At 49.5% G+C, this 20,909-nt stretch overlaps 1 protein-coding gene across 1 annotated transcript in view; it reads left to right on the top strand.

The window, feature by feature from the left end:
* Positions 1-1,088: 1,088 nt before the first annotated feature.
* The window catches only part of RPH3AL (rabphilin 3A like (without C2 domains)), a gene marked incomplete at its 3' end in the record, with an annotated part of 46,089 nt that continues 26,268 nt past the window's right edge, over positions 1,089-20,909 (top strand). The window contains exons 1-5 of the mRNA XM_080356826.1: positions 1,089-1,174; positions 2,266-2,409; positions 4,363-4,492; positions 7,914-8,000; positions 17,000-17,174. Coding sequence (XP_080212952.1) covers positions 1,098-1,174; positions 2,266-2,409; positions 4,363-4,492; positions 7,914-8,000; positions 17,000-17,174 — 613 coding nt within the window. The 5' untranslated portion in view covers positions 1,089-1,097. The remainder of the gene's footprint in view (positions 1,175-2,265; positions 2,410-4,362; positions 4,493-7,913; positions 8,001-16,999; positions 17,175-20,909) is intronic.

Raw genomic sequence — 20,909 nt, 5'->3', positions numbered from 1 at the left:
GTGGCCTAATGGATGAGTTGGTGGGTTTGAGTCCCAGCTGCGGTGACTCACCGCCTCCCAGCAGGTGCCTATGAGAACCTGGATGGGGAATGCAGGAATTGAGGAGCAGGGGGCAGCCTTATGCCCAGCCGAAAAGGAGGAGGGTCCATTCCGCAATGGGAATGGACCGCACTGAACCTCCCGAATAGGGCAAGCAAAACCAAACTATAACATTGTGGAAGGCGGTTAGAGGTGACTCGGTCACCCTCCATCAAAACAGCAATCGCAAAGCAAAAACGGTCGTGGCAGGAGCCTCCTTCCTAAAGGCAGCGAGAAGGGTCAATGTGATATGCAACCCTGCACACATTCAGAGCTGCCTTTACTGGTCAGTTCACGGTGAAATTGTTGTTGAACACAACGAACCGCTGGTGTGATCGTGCCTGTTACAGGAGCTGCAGTAGGAGATGTGCTGCAAGAGATGCTGTCTTAGACATCAGAGAATGCAAACAAGCTGCTATTGTAGGCTGTAGTTATAAATATCAGGCTATTATGGAGGCAGTTTTAATGAACGAACTGACTTGCCACTATTCATGCTGATTGTCGTGTGGGTTTTTGTTTGTTACCCCATTAAGAGGTTAAAAAAAAGGCAACTGTAGCTTCTTTGTGTCCTTTAGGGTGGCATTGTCTGTCAGTGCCGCAGCACTGGGGTTCTGGACGTGATGAGGCGGAGATTATTCTTACAAGCAATGCTTTTCTCTAGTTTGAAATGAAAAATCAGAACTGACAAAGAGTCTCTGGCTTTTTTTCAGAGCACCATAAAATCTAAACTTCCAGTCTTGTCTTCAAGGTATTTGAAGATGCTTATTGGCTTATGTTTTATGAGGATGATGGTGTGTTTTTATGGCTGTCTTTGGGTGACAGTCTGTCTGCTTCCCGTGTGTGTGACACCAGCAGATCACCGCTATTTTGCTTGCCTGAACAGTGGCCCTTTGGGATGGTTAATAAGGCTGTGCCAAGCACTGCCTTGTGCTTCCTTGAGGCTGGGGTGGCAGCTGTGCTCAGTGCTGGCATTTGCTTCTTACAGGTGTGATCCTGCGGCTCGTCCCCAGCCTGGCGCCATGGCCGACACGATTTTCAGCAGCGGGACGGGACAGTGGGTATGTCCCAACGACCGGCAGCTCGCGCTGCGCGCCAAGTGAGTCCTCACCCCCCTCCTCCCCTTCCAGCCTCAGCTCTGGCCTGAATGGTGTCCCAGTGTCTCTGTGGAGCACTGACCCACCAGCCTTATCCACAGCCTAAATATAATTGATCGCATCCCTCAGCTGCCAGCGTTCTTTTGTTTTAGGGACTTGTCATTTGATCTCATTTTCCCCTGAAGTTAAATTACTGCATAACCTTAAGTACAAAAGGGATGGAGATGAGTCAACCACAGGAATTGCATTTATTTTTTTGGATGCTTTCCTTCTCTGGCAGCCAGTACTCTGCAGCTTCTTGTCTGAACGTCTGGGGTCAGCCTGCTGTGGAGTGTTAGAAAATAGGGGGTCACCCTGTGTCTGAGGGGAGTGCCCGAGTGTGAACAGTGAGCGCTGCTGCCACTTCTCCAGCCTTCACCTGAAAGCCTTGTTAAAACAGCTGTGTCTGATAGCACCCTGCGTTCTGCTTGCAGCTGTGACTTTATCCAGTGACCTCTAAAGCCCTGCTGAATGGTAATTAATTGAGCTGTGAAAGCTTCCGCCTGTCCCCAAGTGAGCTGAGGAGAAATGTCAGCTGCTGATGTGAGGCACGGAAAGTGGCTTGCTGAAGTCCTCATGCAGGCCTGGGTTAGACTAATGGAGGATGTTGCCAAATTTATATTTCTAAGCATGCCTGGTGATTTGTGTGTTTGAACTGAGGACCTTAGAAATGTGTGATCTGGAGGAAGGTGCAGATAATCCCTGTGTTCTGGAGTCTGCTGTTGGCATTTGTGGTGTCTGGTGTCAGATCCCACCTCTGCAAGGGCTCCCCCAGCACAGCCAGCCCCAGGGACATCGGTTGTCTTTACGAGTGGTAAAATACAAACTGGAGCAGAAAGGGGAATGAGAGGGCAGGGAGAGATGGCACAGCACTTGGTGCTGCTGGAGGAGTGACATGGTGGTCTGGTCAGTGACAAGATATTCTCACTTTGGACATTAGCCAGGGAAGGCTGGTGCAGGCTCTGTGTGCCTGGCAGGTTTGGCCTGTGGGGCAGGTCAAAGGTTTCGTGCTTTCCTTTCACAGCTCAGTTCTTTCCTCCACTCCCTCCCACAGGCTCCAGACGGGTTGGTCAGTGCACACATTCCAGACTGAGAAGCAGAGGAAGATGCAGGCTCTGAGCCCACAGGAACTTGAGGTCATTCTGGAAGTAATCCGCAAGGCAGAGAGGTTGGACATCATTGAGCAGCAGCGCATCGGGTATGGTCACGTTCGTTTGTCCGCTTTCCTCTGAAGGAAAGGTCAGTGCAGACAGAGGAGTGGCTCTCCTGGCTGCCTGAGCTCAGCCTGCATCAGTCTGAGCATCCCTTAGGTCAGTTATTTTCCCCTCCCATGTTGCTTGTTTGGAGGAGATGAACACTGGGAAGGATGTGATGTTTTCCTTCTCCTCATGTCTTCTTTGAGCCTTGGCTCTTGCTGTGGTTGCAGCAGTCCCTGGTAAATGCTGCCTGTGCAATGGCAGCTGGGCCAGTGGCTCTGGAAGAGGCTGGGGAAGATGCCGAGCTGTGCCCATGGATAGTGGACGGCACGGCTCAGAAACCGCTGCTGGCAGCCCAGTTAGGTTTTCCCTTGTCTGCAGCAGCCCCCTGGGATTTTTCCTGGAGTAGTGAATGAGTTTATGTTCTAGTTGGCTGAGCCCTCTGGAAGGGGGTTGCTAGCTTGAATTATTTAATTTACAGGCATCCTTTTGCTGCTGCAGATTTCCATTTGCTTTCAGTCCTGCTGGAGGTCTGGCCTCAGCTGTGTCTGTGGTCATCCTACGCTGATTGCCTTTCAGGCTGGGGAGCTGGGCAGTCCTGCAGTGTTTCCCAGCAGCGTTATGTGTTTGTGAGACAGGAAACCCCAGTGACTCCCATCCTGTGTCCAGCGGGCCCAGCTTCCCTCCCCTGCGCTTTGCTCTGTCCCTGCGCAGTGCACAGGAGTGTTAATGAGAACTGGCAGTGATGTTTGTGTGATACGTGGGAGGCCCCAGCAGCGCCAGGAGCAGCTGGTGACCCTGAGGGGCTGCTCCTTCCTGTGCAGTTCTTGGTGTAGCTGCAGAAAGCGATGGCCTCGCAGTTCCCCTGCTGAAGCATTCTCTGAAATGCCTTGGTTAACTCCTGGGAGTTCTCTTGTGCTGAAGTCAAGGCTCATAAATCCACTAACGACGGCTCAGCCCGACTGTGCTGTCTGACCTCATCACCACAGGCTGTACCTCTTTCAAACAGACCTTGCCTTCCTCTCAGTACGGGACTTGGTTGATGGGACATTAGCACTAATGAGAAAGGGGGTTGCGTGGGTAGCAGGACTGTGTTTTCTCCCTGAGCTGCATGCACGTGTGTGGCTGCAGCTGGTCACTGCCTCTGATGAATGGCCCGGCTGTTATCGTCCCCATCTACAAATGGATGCCTGGGCATTGCCAAGCAGCGATCGCATGACAGCAGCCTCACTCTGCATGCTCTCCACATCCTGCATCCTAATTGCTTATCCCGCCTTCCTTCCCTTTCGGAGTCCTGCTGCTATGGACATTGTGCATACATATGTGCTTCTGTCTTCCAAGCAGGCTGTCGAGTGAAGCAGGGAGCAGTTACTGGCATTCCTGTGCTGCAGTCAGGCTCATTTTGGTCTGATGGCTTCAGTCTGGCCTTTCTGCCTGCAGTGCAGTTTTCAGGGAGTATATGTAAAAGCAGAGCAGGGCTTGGCAGGTCTGAGCCCTTTCCCTGTGCTGTCTGACTTTCCCTGAGCTGAGCACTGAATGCTTTTCTTGCTCTACAAGCAAGAAGTCCTTGTACTGAGACTGTGTGGCCTCGGTGACACTGAGCTCCTGGAGGATGTGGGACCAGTCCCCACTTGTGAGCTGTCTGCCCTGCACCCACTATCTGAGTGAGACCTGCCAGGGGTATTTGCAGTTTTGATTATTCTGAGCTTGGTGAGCATTGGTAGATCGATTTTACAGAGGTTTGTATCCTCTGAAGACCAAGAGCCAGCTGATAGGAAACACTGAGTGCAGAGGCTGAAGTGAAAGTCCATGTGGTCCCAGCAAGGAGCCCAGAACCACACAGAAGCAAAGGCGGCTGAGTCTGGAGCACATCTGTATTGTTTTTTGCCTTGGTGCCATGGGCTTCAATTCCCAAGGTGAGTCCTGTGACCTCTGCTCTGCCCCGTTCCCCGCAGGCGCCTGGTGGAGCGGCTGGAGAACATGAGGAAGAACGCGATGGGGAACGGCCTCTCCCAGTGTCTGCTCTGCGGTGAACTGCTTGGGCTGCTGGGCAGCAACTCGGTCTTTTGTCAGGATTGCAAAAAGGTGGGTTTGGTCACACAGGTTCTGCCTGTTCCCAGTAGCAAATCTGTCCAGAAAAGATCACTAGGCCTCTGGGAAGCTGGATAGCTCTGCAGAGTTAACTTATCTTAGCCTACTTGTCTAGGTTGGTGCTGTCAAACCATCAGGTTTTCTTTTCCACACTGATTATCTTATTCCGTGGGATCCTAAAGTACCTAAACTGCACTGCATCCAGGAATGTGTCTCTTCAGTGTACTCAAGTCCATGTTCAAGTTCCAAAGCAGTGTCAGGCTTCCAGCCCTGTGCATCAGTGCCTGTGTTTGTGTATGTTGTTGGCAGGACGTGCGGGTGCTGTTTCAGAGGCAGCATCAGTTTGCAGGGGGACTCTTGTTCTACCAGTGCCCTGTAGGACAATCATTTCTTGTCTAGGCTCTGCATCCAAGGGGTTAATCTGGATTGCTGTGGAGATTATGATCTCCAAGGCAACCACCTTATCCTCTCTCTGCTAGGAGGCTGTTTTTCCTGCACTTGAAGCCCATCTTTCCTTGGGAAGGTACCTCTGTGAGTGACTTTGCCTCAGCGTGTTGCCTGGGGAGAGCAGAGGGTACTTGCTGGGTTGCAAGAGTGTTTCTGAGCTGCTGCTGGCAGGGTGGAAGAGAACAGCCTGTGCTGGCTCTGTCCCTTGCCTGTGTCACCCAGCTCATCACTGAGGAGAAGCACTGGGCTGCGAGCTGCGCTGGGTTTGCTGCCCAGTGAGATCCTCCACCACTGGATCCAAGTTGCAGAAGGCACTTGACTGAGGCAGGGGTTGCGTAGAAAATTGCTTGTAAGGCGGTGACTGAGAAAATCAACACAAAACTTTGGACCTCTGGGTCCTAAAGCAGGGAGAAAGTAGTTTTGTAGGAAGGGCTGGGGAAGGAAGCAGCAGGAAAGTCTGTGCCATACAAGGTGGCTGGGTGGCAGACAGGAGGCGGCTGGCTGCTTCCTGCAGTTCAAGCACATGGAATAACAGGATGTGCTGTGCTCTTGCTGCCTTCCCTTGGCAGTTCTGCTCTCACCTTGTCAGAAGCCAGCGAGGTCACGTTGCTACAGCGCTCTCTGACCTTCTCCTTGTGAGCCTTGTACAGTCGTGAGGAGGCACGAGCTGCACAGACACTTCCTTGCCCTGTACGTTTGTGGTTGCAGGTGACAACCCCCAGCTGGTGGGGCTGTGTGAGCCCAGCGCTCTGGGACGGCTCTCACCATTTATGTTTTTGGTGGTTATTCCCTTTTTTCCTGCAGTCTGTTGGGCAGTTCAGGAGGATTCATAGCCAGGGTGATTTAAGGTGAGACCCTACTTTTGCAGTGTGTGTTTCGCAGCTGCTTTCAGCTTGGCTGCACTTTTCAGGTGCGCGTGAACTCACGGTGAAGCTGTTGGGGTGCCCTGGGCTTTTCCCCTTACTGCGTTTTGACATTGGGGGCTCGGACAACAGTCAACCCTTCGGCAGAGCACACAGGGTGGACTGTTACTTTAAGCTTGTTCCCTCTTGTCCGGGGGTATCCATCACTGGTGCAGTGTTGTATGCAATAAGCAATGACTTGTCAGGGAATTATGGATTTTTAAAGTTCATATTTTTTCTTGCTAGCTTTGCTCTGTTAGCATCTCATTGCAGCCTGTTTAATTCAATAACAGGAGTTGTTGTAATGATGCATCTGAAATGTAGCAAAGAACTTACCTTCAGCAAGTCCCTTCTGCTGCATAGGGGTTCTATATTTCCTGTGGCTTGGTGGATTTTTGAAGCACCATCTTCTGCTTTATGGAGAATATTTTTGATATTAGTATTTATTACCTTAGAAATAAATGCATTATGGCAAGACAAAGATGTATGCAAATCCAGGTGTGTTAACAATAGCGGTAGTTAGATAAAGCGCAGTGTGTCATTTGCCATGCAGGAGGTATCAGTATCATCTATAAAAGGTGAAGTATAAGCACGAGAAGAAAGTGCTTTATTGTGTACTTAGTGAGGAATGGGGCTGCGTTTAATGTCCTTGATTTTTATGTCTTCTTCTAAGGGATTGTGAGCGATGCTCAATTTTCCAGCTAGTCTGCAGAGAAAAGGAGGAGGAAAGCCTGTTTTTATATTGGAACTTTCAAAATTTATGGCCGGGGATAAAATCTCTTGGAAACTTCCACTAGAGGGAGTGATTGAATGTGCTATACGTGTGGGGATTGGGATCTTTGAGGGTATTTGAGGTGAGATTCTGCATCAGGTTTTGGTTGGAGGGAGGGAGAATTTGGGGTAGCTCAGGTGGTGTCTCCTGATTGTATCTGCAACCCCCCTTGGCTTGGGTAGCGCCATGTTGAATATCGATGAACCAGACCCAAGAGGTTGTTCCTTATTTCTCTGGGGGGATGAGGATGAGGAGAAGAACAGAGATGGAGAGGGGCACCAACCTCTGTGGGGCTGCTGGTGCTGCCTCTGCTCTGTGCAGCAGGAGTCGAGACAGAGCTGCCTCCAGACTATGGTGGCCAAAAGAGTTGGGTGCGTTTATTTGTGCGATGAAGCCATCGCCTCAGGTACCATCGTTCTACCACTCTCCTTCTCCAGGGCTGAGTGAGCCGCTGAGACTTTTGTCGCTGAACACAGACCTCCTGGCTCGGAGGAGCAGCCTGGTTAGGGGGATATGTTAAACCTTAGCTGGGGGGATTAAGTTCACATGTCTCTCTAAGCAAGGTTTTGCTCTCCAGGGCTCTTTTGTGAGTGGCTTTTGCTCTGTGAGGATCAAAGAACTCATTCCATTTCTCATTCAAGCTGTAAGCCAAGCCTGATACACATCAGCTTCATTATATAATATTAGGTGATTCAGGTTGTAAATGGCTTGTAATGCCAGCGGAGACGTGGAAGTTCCCTCGTGCAGCAACAGAGGCCGTGTGGCGCTGTCAGGCGTTCTGCTCAGGAAACGTGCACGTCGGCACAGCCACAAATCCACAGCTGCCCGGCGTGTGCCGAAAGGGAGGGGAGACCGTGGGGTGTGAGCCATGGGGCGAGGGGAGGAGAGGCTTTCCAGTCCTGCACAAACTCATACTTGTTTTGTACTTGGTTACAGCTGCTTTCCGTGCCACGCTGGTTTGGTTTTGGGATTTAGATGAATAAAAGACATGGTCTAGAAATATGCCTGTTGCTCATAGGTTTGATTTGCCCTGTCCAGTTCTCACCCTGCAGTCAAGGACTGCGCTATAGATTTCCCTTTGCCTCATGTCACTATGGACCTGAAGCAGCTTCCTGCCATCAGTGGTTCTCCAAGATAAATAGGAAAATTGTGCCATGTTTAGGTTTTTAAGGCAAGAAAACCAGAACTGTTGGGACAGATGCTTCTCAACCTTCTCTCTCCCATGGGCTCTGTGGCTGTGGGGAGCTGCTAACGCCACCTTTTTTCTTCTTTTTTTCTTCTCTACTTGTTTCAGAAAGTTTGTACCAAGTGTGGAATAGAAACCTTTGGAGCTCAGAAACGTCATCTTTGGTTGTGCAAGATCTGCAGTGAACAGAGAGAGGTAAAATGTAGCTGTGGAGAGATGGGGCTCAGCAGCATGTGCCTACCTGCCCCGTGTCTGTGCTGAGTGTGTGTGCTCGTCCCTGTCCCTTCCCTCCCATGGGGAGAGGAGCTTGGGATGGGCTTTGGGAGGTTTGGCTGGAGGCCACGCAGGGTCAATGAATACACACAGTGATGACAATTTTGCTTTTTGAGGGGGTGGAGGGGAAAAAAAACACCAGTCCCTACAGTGTGTGTGGCTTTGTGGGGATTTTCTGTCTGTGGTCATAAAGAGACTGTTAACTTCTACTGCTGAGCTCTTTCCCTCCTAGCTCTTTGGCAAATAAACTTGGCTAACACTGGTTATTTAATACAACTGGAGACTTCTAGAGCATAGCTGCAATATTTGTCCCTCTAAAAATAACTAGGACTGCAGCTTTTAAGTCTGTTTGCCTCTCTGCCTGCAAAATCCCATAACTTGCAAGTGTATGAGGCTTCCAGTGCAGGTCCCTATGTTTTTGTATCCTTCATCCTTGACTTTACACTGCAAAAGTAATAGCCTGCTTCAATTTCTGTCTGCCAGCAGCATCCACCAACATCAGGCTTGCTGCTCTACAGTGGAGTTCAGTGAATTTGTTCTGTGGTTGCAGAAGGATTTTCAGTTGTTCCCATTGATTTATTTTGGGCTTTTGCTTGTGGTCCTTGAACATCAATCCAGTGCAGGTACTTCTGACCACTGCAACCAACCGTGAAGCTGGGGAGCTTTACTAAATCAAGGTTTGAAGTGTCATGAGAGCATTTCTGTGGGTGTTTGAGACACTGAATTTTTTTTTATACTGTTTGTGGAGACTTAGCATTGCTAAGGTTTTATGTAGGAGAGGTTTGTCTGTGTGGGAGCACTGGCAAAGTTCTTGTTTAGGTAAGATGAGAGGTACATGGATGCTGCTGGGCTTTAACTTCTGAACAGCAGCGTGGGTAGGACAGGCAGAAAGCATTCTAGCTCCTTGGATATTGCTAATAATTTCATATACTGAATCATCCAGGTGTTTTGAATTCCAAATGAAGGTCCCAAAATGGAGAGCGAGGAAGGTCAAGATATATTCTGTGTTCTGCAGGGAGATGGGTATAGGACTAAAATTGACTTTATTTCTTTTATTTTATTATTTCTGTATATTTCACATCCCACACTATATAATTGGGTTTTTCCCTATTTCTTATAAAAATGAGGAGCTGTGGTCACTGGGCAGAGAAGAACATTGGCCTGTCCAGTGAGTGTTATGAGTGGCCAGTGTGTGTGAGGGTACGGTCACCTTCAGAGCTCGCTCTCTCCGTGAAACCTGAGATACAGCCAAAGCGCTCCGCTAATGAAAATGAATGGAACTTGCCCTCTTAGACTAACTAAAAATTGCCTCATCTTACCTCCCTGCCCTAAGCTTCATCCTTTTTCTTTTTTAATTCTCTTTAAGGGTGGTTCAGGTCCATCTCCCTTTCTGTTTGTGGTGATGCTGGTGCCCTGACCAGGAGAAGGTTGGAAGAGTCACAGTGCGGACACGCAGACAGGCATCGAGTCATATATCTTGTCTTCCCACATGCTCTACTTTTTATCCAGGGGGAAGGCAGGGAAGCATTGAGAATTAGCAGAAGCCTTGAGGCATGTCGGCCAGGGTGAGGAAGCTGAAGCAATATCAGAATAAATGCCTGGGAAGTGGCTTTGATCAGCTCCTCTGTCAGAGTCTGTGTGAGGAGGAGACAGGCTCTTAGGCTGCTGGCTGGTACTAGTGCAGTTCTTGGAGCTGGTTCAGGTGTCATGATATTACAGAGTGTGCACTAAACTACCAGGTTTCTTTTAAGCGCTTGTGTTCACAACCAGTTCCTTGTTGCCATCTGTTTCTGTGATCTGGATCTATCTTGTGTTGCCATCTGCTCTGGACCAAACCCATTTGGCCATGCTCTTTGCTGAAGGTTACATTTGCTATCAATGAATGCAGATGGATGTCTGCTCTTTGGTTCAGATATTTCCATTTCGGCCTAACCTGCATGTTGAATTGGTATCGGCACCATTTCATTTCCCAGGATGAAGGCAGGGAGCTTCAGGAACCCACTGAAGCACTTTGGGTTGTGTGACGCAGTAACAAGCCAATATCACCCTTCTCTCCCCTTCCTCGTGCACAGTGTCTGAGCAGGATTCTTTAGCCCATGCCAACAAAGCACGTGCTTAAGTAGGCTTGTCCTAAGCCACAGAGCTTTGGCAACATCTCCCAACTTGTTGGGCTGTGCTCAGGCCACTAAATGTGGCCGTCTCCAGTGGGTGAATGTTTGGTGCTGGTCAGGAGTGCCCCCCGCAGCAGATGTGTTGAGATGTGATGTTTCCAAGTGGGGTGATTCCCATCACATCAGCACTTTGATCGCCACCTAATTTTCTGAGCCACTGCTCAAGCTATTTGGGGGTGATATTTGTGAAGCTCTCAGCTCTGTTAGAGAGTCTGTCAGACACTGAAATGAGAAAGGGCGGTCATTTGGAAACTTGGGTGGACTAAATAATGTCGGCTGGTGTTAATAAGTGTCATCTGGCTGTGACAAGAGCCTAGGACTAGAATTGTCCCCTTTAGCCTTTGCCAGGCACTGAGTGAGCACGTGAGTCTTGTGGCCCACTAGGATCCCGAGCCAGGATAGTGAGGTTGGACATTCACACACACCAGCTAACGTGTGCAGCATTGTTCACACATCTTGAAGCTTTCACCCCTCCATCTTCCATGTTATTATTTATCCCTGTAGGCTTGATTTAAGCCAGCATAAGTTCAGTGACACATAGTAGTCGTCGTCTTGCTGTGTGGACAAAGTCTGTGCTGGCTTCAGTTATGATCAAATCATCAGTACGCCTGGGTCAAAATGAAGACCAAAGTAACAGTCTCTTGTTTACATCAGTTTTTCAGCTGGAGTTCAGTTTGATGCCCACAGGTCCCTTTCAGAATTCTAGCCTCAGCCACTCAGAAGTGTTCTTTGCTGCTTTCGGTTTCCTTGAAAACCTCCTCTGGGAAGGCTGTGCTGCGTAGTGATGAGGAACAAGTTGCTCTGACACTGTCTTATTTCTGGAGAGTGGAGCTGATTAATGGATTCTGCCTGCTGCTTGCGTCCCAGTGCTCCAGAAGCAAAACAGTGTGTTCGGCAGCACTCGAGCTGCTGAGCGTGATGGGTGCACGCAGGGTGAGGGTCTCCAAGGTGCCAGAGAGGTGCTGGGAGGAAAGTACTGTGTTCTGACAGAGCCTGGATGTTCCTGATGGCGAAGAGAACATCCCTAAGGACCAGCAGACACCCCTGTGCTGTATGCACATCTCTTCTTCCTAGAGTAAGGTAGACATCACCTGCTCTAGGTCAGAACTGGCCTGTTGGAGATATCACTTGTCCCAGCTGTTTGCAAAAGTATCTACTAAAATCACCCTTTTGTTCTTCTAGAATTCCAGGGATGTTTTCCTTTGCAATGTCTTCTGAGGGTGGTAGAATTAAAGCAGGTGTGGATTGTGTTCTCTTGTCTCTGCAAACAAGGGTAGAAGCAAATTCAGTCAAGCTCACATGCACCTTTGGGGGTAAGAATCTCTTCTTCCCTCCTCCACGTTCTGATCCCTGACTGCAGCAAACGTTGGCCACGGGTTTGCAGTGAGCCTGTTTGCTAATTTGGCAGGGAAGCAGTGATGCACCCACGGGAATGAGAGTGCAAGGCAGAAAGGGAGCAGGTCCTCCAGCAAAACAAGCTTATTGCAGCGACTGTCAGAAGAGCAAAACTGCCTGGGAGGAGCTGCGGTGCAGCTGGAGCGATTCCCTGCTGCCGGGCCTCTGGCAGAGCACGTGAGCTTCAGAACAGCTTGGGCAGCAATGCCCGTGTTGAATTGGTCGCGTGTGGCTGAGATCCGCCCGTCACCTCCTGGCCTGAAGGGGACATGGGACCTGCTGCGTTTTGTCAAGTCCCTGCCCAACCATTCAACACAGCCTTGTTTGGACTGATACCGCCAGGTTCTGCAAAGAACCTTCCTGAATTACCACTTTATGTCTATATATTTTTTTATATCCATAATTAGCGATGCTATCATCGTAATTAAAATCCTCTTGGAAGCGTTTGTGCGCATTTACATTTGAATTGACACATCCAAAATTGTAGCGATAATGAAAACAGTTTAAGTAGGGTGGGGGGAGACAGCTTTTATTTTTTAAACCCCATCAAATATGAAAGAGAGTGTCAGCTATCGGGGACCTGTTAAAGTTTAATTTGCCCCTTCTGCTTCCCTTTCCCTTTAATTTCTTCTCCTTCACTAAATGGCATTTTCATGGCTGGCTGCATTTCTTGGTTTATCACAATAAACCATACAGAGGAAGAAGATTATTGCGCTGGAGGAACCGAGTCGTCTCCTCCCTTTTTGCCCCAAGGGCTTCCCTTTTCACAGATACACTCATACCCTTTTGGACATTAGAAACCAACATAGCCCAGGGTTATTCCTGCCTGGCATGATGATTTCTTGGCAAAATACCATGGTGATTGAGGGGAGTGTTTATTTTGGGTGACTCTGGATGGAATCGAAGTGATGTGCACCTGTTTGCAATTCAAAGAACTCATCAATAGCCTGCCATATTATTTTAGGAGGTGGTAGTGAGTGGTTAGACTCAAAATAGTGTCCTCTAGAATAGAGCCACAGGAAAAAAAGAGGCTTGATTGAGAGGGGAATGATAAATGGTTGGAGGCTGGCAGCCATTGCAGCTCGAGAAACGTTGGGGTCAGAGGTGCGATAGATTTTGCTATTCCGGAAACAAAGCTCCAAATAGCAATTTCGCTGCCTTTTAATTTTCTTCATCCTCAAGTGCTGAATGTGGGAGTCGACAACAGATTGCTGTAAATAATGTAATTGGAAATCTCTGTGTTATGGAAAAGCAGATGAATGCAAGTAACGAAGCTGAAGAGCGCTCGCTCTTTCTCCCCGGCAGCGGTTTGCAGCGTGCCGGAGCCGCGGGGCCGCGACAAAGTGAGTGTGTGGGCAGGGGCTGCGTGAGGGCAATGGCAACCACATCCTCCCGGGGCGGTGGCATTTGCAGGTGCCTTTCTCTCCATTTAAGCATTGAAGCCCACGAAAACCTGCTCCCTCGCCTTTCAGCTGCTGGGAGTTCGAGGCATTAACGCTGGTTATCAGCATGGGATGCTAAAGCTGCCTGTTTTCCTCCCGCCCAGCCCGCGCTGCTGTGAAGGAAGGGGCTGCAGGAGAACAGCTACTGCCTGGCGAACAGAACGTGACTTTGCAGCAAAGAGCCTCTCTAAGCATGTCTGCCTGGGGAGCTCATGGCTTGGTGAAGCAAATTCTAGGGTGACTGCAAGTATTTGTCGTGATTCTTTCAGCTGTGACCCCATCCCTTCAGCAGCAAGTCCTAATGTTTTCTCTGTTTAGGAGCTTGTTTTAGCACTTGTCTGTTCAGAGGAGAAGGGAGAAGCCTGAGCAATAATAACATGCTTCTCACCAGAGCCCAGTGATTCTCCGTTAGGTCCCATTTACAAGCTGCACTTGAATGTGCTAGATAAAAATACGCATCTGTTTCTGACTGTCTCATCCTGTAGCTGTAATGATGGCTTGATGCAACTTTAATAGGTGTATTATCAGGGTTATAAAAGGCATTGAGCTCTCTGGACTTGTCATGGCCATGGCTGTTAAATTGGTTTGAAGTAATAAAAAGATGAGTCTGTTGCTAAAGTAGCTCTTCTCTTCCATGTCCTCCCCTGCTTTGCTTTAAGGTAGTTCAGATGTCAGGGGATGCAGAGGGACAGGAGCCTGAAGGGTGTCAGTATATAGCGCAGATTTTGGTTGTGTTTGTGCTGTGGCTGCTCTGTCCCGAGCCACACGCTGGGCCAGCTTGTCCTGATCTGGGATAATGCAGATCTGGATCTTTACCCCTCTCTGTCAAGCACTCAGAGCGAGGGATGATCAATTTACTTAAAATGGGATTGTTGTAAGAGACTGGCTGGCGGTCCCGCTCCATGATGAAGTTCCAGCTCCACCCAAACTCAGGCTGCCGTGGGGGCAGGATTTCACCTTATGTGCCAACGGGACTGCTGGGAGCAAAACTCTCTTTTCCTTGGAAGGAGCAAACTCCTGCTAATAAATAAGAGTATTATTCTTTAATCACTGTCATAGATTTATTAATTTAAAAGCAAGCAAGAACTTTGCTGTCGGGCCACTCTTGCAATCAATGAAACTACCATCAATAGCAGTCAGCAGCATCGATTTGTTTTGATGCATGGATGCTAAAGCTAACCTGTGTGCCCGTGTGCAGAGCAGAATGTGAACCGCGGCGCTTTTGGATGGAGCGCGCTGCTGCCCCGGGGGGAGCAGAGGTACTGAATTAATATAGCAGAGAGCATCTTGCTGCAGCTGTTTCAGAGCTGATCTCAAAACAATTTCAGTGCTGCTGTAACGAGACCGAACTCTATTAGAAGCACCAATTTATAGTGAATATATATGCATAGGATCAATTTTATACTAGTATTGCTACATCAGAGCCGGGTATATTATATCATTAACTCTTTCTATAACTGGACTTGCTTTGGGGTAGTAAGAAACCTTGGGGTGACCAGCCTTTTCTTACAGCAAGTCTTGCTGTGTCTAATTGGTTTTATGGTGTGCCTAAATTGTAGTTCGCCTGAAGATAATAGGTCTCTCCAGTGCTTCAAATTAAATTACAGATGTTGCAAGGTCTGTTCAGAGAAGGACTGCGAGAAAGGGTTGTTTCCTCCGTGGCGGTTTGTGCAGAGAAACTACGTGTGTCCTGGCTGCCCGTTGTGCGCAGGGGATGGACCCCCTGCCCTCCTCGAGCCGTGGCGCCGATTGGGGCGCAGACCCTGTGGCCACAGTTGTCCCTGGTCTGCCCACAGTTGTCCCCGTTCTGCCCGCGGTGTCCTGCACATGCAGCTGTGCCCAGCGCCTCCTGTTTTCCAGAGACAGGGGCTGGTGGCTCCTGCATCGTGCATCTGCATCTGAGTTGCGGTGAGCTGAGTTTCATGTAGAGACATCCATCCCAGATTTTAAAAATATATTGAATTTCCTGATTCTGGGGTTTGTGGCGATAGCAGAGCATGTTCTTCCAGGTCTGTGTGGTACACTGATGAGAGCTGTTGTACAAGTTGTACCAAATGCTGTGCAGTCCCTATGTGCTAGCAGAGGGGACAGAAGCAGCCATGTCAGCTTGTGCCTTGACTGGCTGGGTCACTGATTGTGCTGTTTGCACACTGGTGAAGGAGCTGGGAAGGTGTCCTGCCTGCCAAGGCCCCTGCTGTAGAAGAGCTTGCAGCCATCTCTCCTTTGGGGAATCGACTTCCCAGCAGGAAAACATTGGTGTAATTACAGGCTACTCTCACCTCCTTGTTTCTAGATCCCTCTGTGGTGCACACAAGCATCTCTCTTGCACTCTTACAGTAACTGGTGTGTGTGCTGGATCACAGTGATGCTGTGCTTTCTTCTGCTGGGTGCTCTTCTTTTAAAAAGCAAACTACCAGGTTGCCCTCCGAATTCAAAGCACTTGGTGTCCAAGACCCCAAACACAGAGATTTTAGCTCTCTCTGTTGATGACTCTGGACTAAGAACCAGGCAACCTACTGAGCAATCTCCTCCCATCAGTGGCATGGTGATGGTGATGTGCTGCTTTTTGTGCCTGCATGAGAAGAATTTCTCATGAGTGCCAGGTGTTGTCACTGCCCTCTGCTTTGATTAAGCCCTAAATGCAAATTTCAAACTTATTACTATAATTAGGGATATCTGCATTTTCACCCGTTGCCATCATGGTGATACTATTATGCAAAATGCTTTGGGAACTTAGAGTAGAACACTGATGATCTCCTTCACTCTGAACAGAAGCTCAAGGTTTCTACCCTACTGCATGAAATAGAAAATTATATTTTTACTATATTAACTTATTTTTGCCCTGGCTGTCTCATTAGCTCATTATTAGACTGCTGGAAGGCACAAAAGAATTAGGTTTTGAGAGGCCATTTCTCCTTGTCTGAGCTGCCATCCCTTTGCCTTCCTCTGGCTCACAGCAGGCTTTATATTAAATATACTTAATAGAGCTCCTTCATCATAACCTGCATTGAAGCTAAATTGGAGAGTAGAGGGTGTTCTTACAGGAAATACTGTAGTTAGCGCTTGTGGTCTGTTTCTCGCTGCAGGTTCAGGTTATTTGAGTGTCATTCTTCTCGTTCTGGGATTTTCAAGCACACTCATTAAATGATCTGGCTTAGCCTAAATTGGTCTGTGAAACCAACAACTCCAAGGTTGTGCCATTCAGTGCCACAGGAGATGGTGTTGCTGCTGCCCGTGTCCCTCAGCTGCTGCCGCTTGGTGACCCTGCAAAGTGACGTGACCCAGGCTGAGGGACCTGGCCCAGGAGGAGACTTGTCGGAGCTCACTGCCCTGCAAGGCTTGTTTTACTCTAAGGACAGCGTGTGCTTTTGCTATTGCCACCTGTGGCACCTGCCTGCTCTCTCCAGGAAGCTCTTCTTTTTGTGAATTCCATATGGGAAAGCAACAGATGCGGAATCTGAACTGCCCACTGCTTAGTGCAGGCCAGGGAACTGCATCCCGATGTCCTTGTAGTGAGCCTGGGAACGTCGGTTTGGCTCAAACGTGGCATCAGAGAAACATCTAGTCTTGAGCTGGGGAACACAAGAAGCTCCATGGTTTGCACGGTCACTTTCAGCTCCTCCTTCAGTCTGTGCCTGTTGCTTATTCAGATTCGTGGTTTTTAGTGGTGGAAGGAGGATGGAAGTGAAGCTTGGCTGATGCGGGGGAGGGATTTGGGATGCTGTGGTGGTTGCCCGGTGCAGGGCACCCAGTGGTCTGTGTGAGCTGGAAGGTGACGTGTCCACAGGCTGTGTTTGAGTGGGGTCGAGGTAGCTCAGAGGGGATGGCTGGGCTGGGGAGCTCATGTGGGGCTGGTTGTGCTCTTTTGCTGTAAAAACCCAGGCTTAAGGTGTTGTGTCTCTATCTCCAACAGGTTTGGAAGAGGTCTGGTGCGTGGTTCTACAAAGGGCTGCCCAAGTACATCAAGCCTTTGAAGAGCAGCGGCAAATCCAGTGAGCCACCTTCACAGCCGTGGCAAAGCGAGCCAGCCGTGCCGGAGGCAGAGAGCCTGGGGACCAGCCGATCCTTCACCTGGGCCAGGGGAAAAGGTTGGTTGTCTGCTCCGTGCCCCCAAAATGAGTAGGGAGCAGGGGAGAAGGACCTGCTGTTGCTAGCAGGATTCAGCTAACAGGGGAGGCTCTCTGTTAGAAATAAGACATAGTCAAGAGAATGTAACGTGTTTCCCATGTGGGCAGTGCTGAGTTTTGTTGGCTATAGTATATTTTTCTTGTTTCGGTGTTATTTAAGTGCACATTGGTGGCCCAGACCAGTCCCAGTCCTCCTGGATTCCCTGTGCGGTGCCTGGAGCCTACAGGGGGTGAAACAGCAGCTCGGCATTGAGGAGCTGAGCACTTGGGTCGTTAGCACAGCAGTGGATGGATGCTGCAGAATTAAAGCTGCTGCCGGTCTGCTTTGATTTCCCTTTGTTCCTTTCTGGTGTGGATTAGCAGAACTATCTGGCCTCTGTCGCCTTCTGTCTTTTCCTATTAGACCCTTTCAGTTGGAGGAGACCTCTTTAGTGTACCAGCAGCATACGCTCTTCCACAGTAAGTTAAATCTTATCAGCAGTGCAAGGGGAAATAGCATTTTAATAGAGGACTCAGGAGGGTCAGGTTTACAAACCTCTTCAGGCCCCAGCTAGGAGAGCAGTCCCAGGCCTACCGTAACTTTTGTAATAAAAGACAAATTAGATCAACAATAGATGGTTGTGCTTCCCTCCAGGAGATGCTTGGAAGGAGGTGTCTTAGCAAATTAATTGATTGATGAGGTATTTTGTGTTCACACGATACAAAAACCATGATAAGTCAAAGATGTTGAGCCCAGACCTGGTCTACATTTTATTTCAGCTTTTTAGCTGAGTTTTGTTTTGACAGAAGGCCTCCCCATAGATACTGGCAGGAGCAGGGGGAGAACAGCAGCGTGGCCTTTGGTCAGCTTTGGTGTGGGTGGCGAGCTGCCTTTCTCCCTGTGCTCTGCTTTTTGCCTGGCTGCTGTTTTATGGGTTGAATAATATTAATTTACAGTTTTATTTTCTGATGCATTCTTGTTACCCTTCTCTGTTTGGCCGCCTGTCCTCTGGACAGCTTTCCGTGGGCACTGCGGGCTGTAATTTATCCCTGAGGCTGGGAACTTGTACACTTCACCCCTCCGGTTAACTCTTTGTCACCTGCCAGTTCTGGGACTTGTGCTGTTTGTCACTGAAACCTCAGCAACGTGCAGGGCAGCCGCCTTCCCCCGTGGAGATGATGTAGCTGTGATATTGCCGACGTAAATCTGCAGCTGGTTGTAGTCTGAGCTTTACGAGGCCGTAGCTGACGAGGCCGCCTGCCTAACCTCTGCGTGGCTGATAGCGTGTGTCAGCTCACGCCTCGTACGCCTTCGTCTGAGCGCGTCCTCTCGGCTCTGAGTAAAGCCCTGTTGCGTGTTTGGCAGGATGTTCTCGGGAACGAGCGCTGGCATTTAAAGTGCCTGATGCTGACAGGCTGCGCTCGGTGGGGTTTCTGTTATCTTGGCCAGGCCTGTCTAACCGCACCGCTCGCCTCCCGAGGTGATGAAGGAGTTGGCTCTCAGCTATTAAGGGATTCAAGTCAGGTGGGACCAGCACAGGTGTAGCCGTGTCCCAGCACAGCCCCTGGAGAGCTTGGGAGAGAGGAACCAGGGCTGTCCTTTGAACATCCTCCATGCCAGGAGCTGCTTTTCCGCAGGGATGTGACAAACCTTGAGTGTCCTTTTTTCCCCCCAAAAAGAAGGGATCAGAGCCAGGCCCTGGGTATTGACTGCTCTTCCTGCAGGAGGGTGGGAAGGCAACGGGACCGCAGGAATGTGCCTCTTGGAAGAAAAGCCAAACGCACCAGGAAGAAGTTTTATTTTTACATGCCCATTATTTCTCTTCTGCTCACTGACACTGGGATTTGCCGTTGCCTTTAGTTTTTCTGTAATAAACAAGCAGTTGCCATGGGAACCCCGCTATTAGTTAAGGCACAAATGTATTGTCATGGGGAGAATAGCAGTAATATTTCTCGTGCTGGGGAGCAGCTCTGCTCCGTGTGGCGGAATGTGGGTGGGTTTCTGTACCGGCTCAGGTGGGACGGGGCCGTTGGGGTGGGGAGCAACACGCAGCAGGGCTTTCCTTCCCCTGAACTGTGAGTTCTGCAGCAAAAAAATGTAAAGCATCTGGGTGGATTAAAAACAGAGAAGTGTGATCCCTGAGCTGTTGCACTGTTTGGGATGGGGGCTGCCTGCTGCTCTGCTCGGTCTCTGCTGGTTTCTCCCGTTGCAATGGGCTCTGGTCGTCTTGCCAAGCGATGCGACACGCTGGGCTCGGCGCTGTAGAGACGCAGGAGCAGCAGTTTTGTCTGGTGTCTGTGCTGGATGCCAGATCCCCAAGTGATGGAGCAGAGGGGAGTGTGCTGGGGCAGATCAAGCATGTTGCAGGTCACTGAGGGCTCATCCAACAAGTTTGGGCAGTGCCAAAGCTGTACGTGTGCTGTTTCTGTAGGGGAGAGCAGGTGGGTCCGGTCCCATCCTACTGCTTGTAGATGTCCCTCAGGCACTCAGTGAGAAGCTTGGGTTGCAATTAAATGCTTCATCTTCAACTCTTCCTCCCGCAGTGACTGGGAGATGTTGGTGTCCTGGTGTTTGCAAAGGCTGATGATACGGGTGCCACAGGGGAAGCTGTTTGCCCAAGGACATGTGTGGCTGTTCAGAGCTGTTGCTGCAGGATGCCTGTGTGTACCCATGGGGTTTTTTTCTGTATTTTTGGCATCTGCAAGAAATGCCAAGCTTGGTGTGTGCAGGGACTGAGCTCTGTGCTGCGATGGGCAGTGTGGCTGGCTTGTCCCATCACAGGTGTGCCCATGCCAGACGCATGCATTAATAGTAGAGCACAACCCCAGCAAGTTCTCCTTTCCCTTGGCCTCCGCACAGCCTACTCGCATCTGCTGCCAGGGTTAAGCGCAGCCCGGTCATTCTCCGCCATTCCCAGTGTCTCTCTGTGCCACGAGGCTCCAGTACCTCTGGCTTGGAGGTTGAACCACGTGTTGGAGGTATCTCTGGCTCTGGCAGCAGCTGCAGGGGTTCAGGCCCTTGATGAGTGACCCATTCCCTGTGGTAATAGTGCTTTTCTTGCAAGTTTTATCTCAGCACATTTTTTTTTTATGAGCTTTTTTTTCAGTCAGCTGGAGATGGAGAGGGATAAATCTGTTACGTTCTCTGAAAGTACAGCTGTCCAACGACTCTTATTGATATATCAGCAACTGCTGGAACACCAGATTTATGACTTCTGGGCTCTGGAAAGTGCCAGCAGAAGGTCTGGGAGCTTTGGGAGAAAAATTGCCTTAAAGGGAAACATTGGTGCAATGGGTAAAATACATTCTTATTGGCAGCAGAGGGAATGAAAGCAGACAGGACTGCTCCTGTGGTGCCAGTGCCTTTGTGTCATTAATATTTTCCTCCTCTTGCACTGGTCCTCTCTGAGCTGCTGAATGGCAGAAGGGAAGGCAGCTAAAGTCACCTCCACTGAGTCACTGGGGCCTTCTCCAAATAAATCCTGACTTCCAGCATTTTTAAAGGATTCATGCAGGAAGGAGCTATTCTAAAGCGATGGGTTTTATGAATCCGGGAGGCCAAAAGAAGATGATGCCGAAGGGGGACAGGAGTGCATTTGCTGAGGGAATTGGGCAATGGAGTGGTCAGAATGATTCTCACAGCTGAGATTTGGATTTTGTAGCAAAGAGCCTGGTGTGGATGGGCTGTTACTAACAGTATTTGTATAGACCCCACCT

This window comes from Nesoenas mayeri (assembly GCF_963082525.1).
Source record: "Nesoenas mayeri genome assembly, chromosome: 20".
In the NCBI taxonomy this organism is placed as follows: Eukaryota; Metazoa; Chordata; class Aves; order Columbiformes; family Columbidae; genus Nesoenas; species Nesoenas mayeri.
The sequence above is the reverse complement of the archived record's forward strand: the minus strand, read 5'-3'. Positions and strand labels throughout refer to the sequence as shown.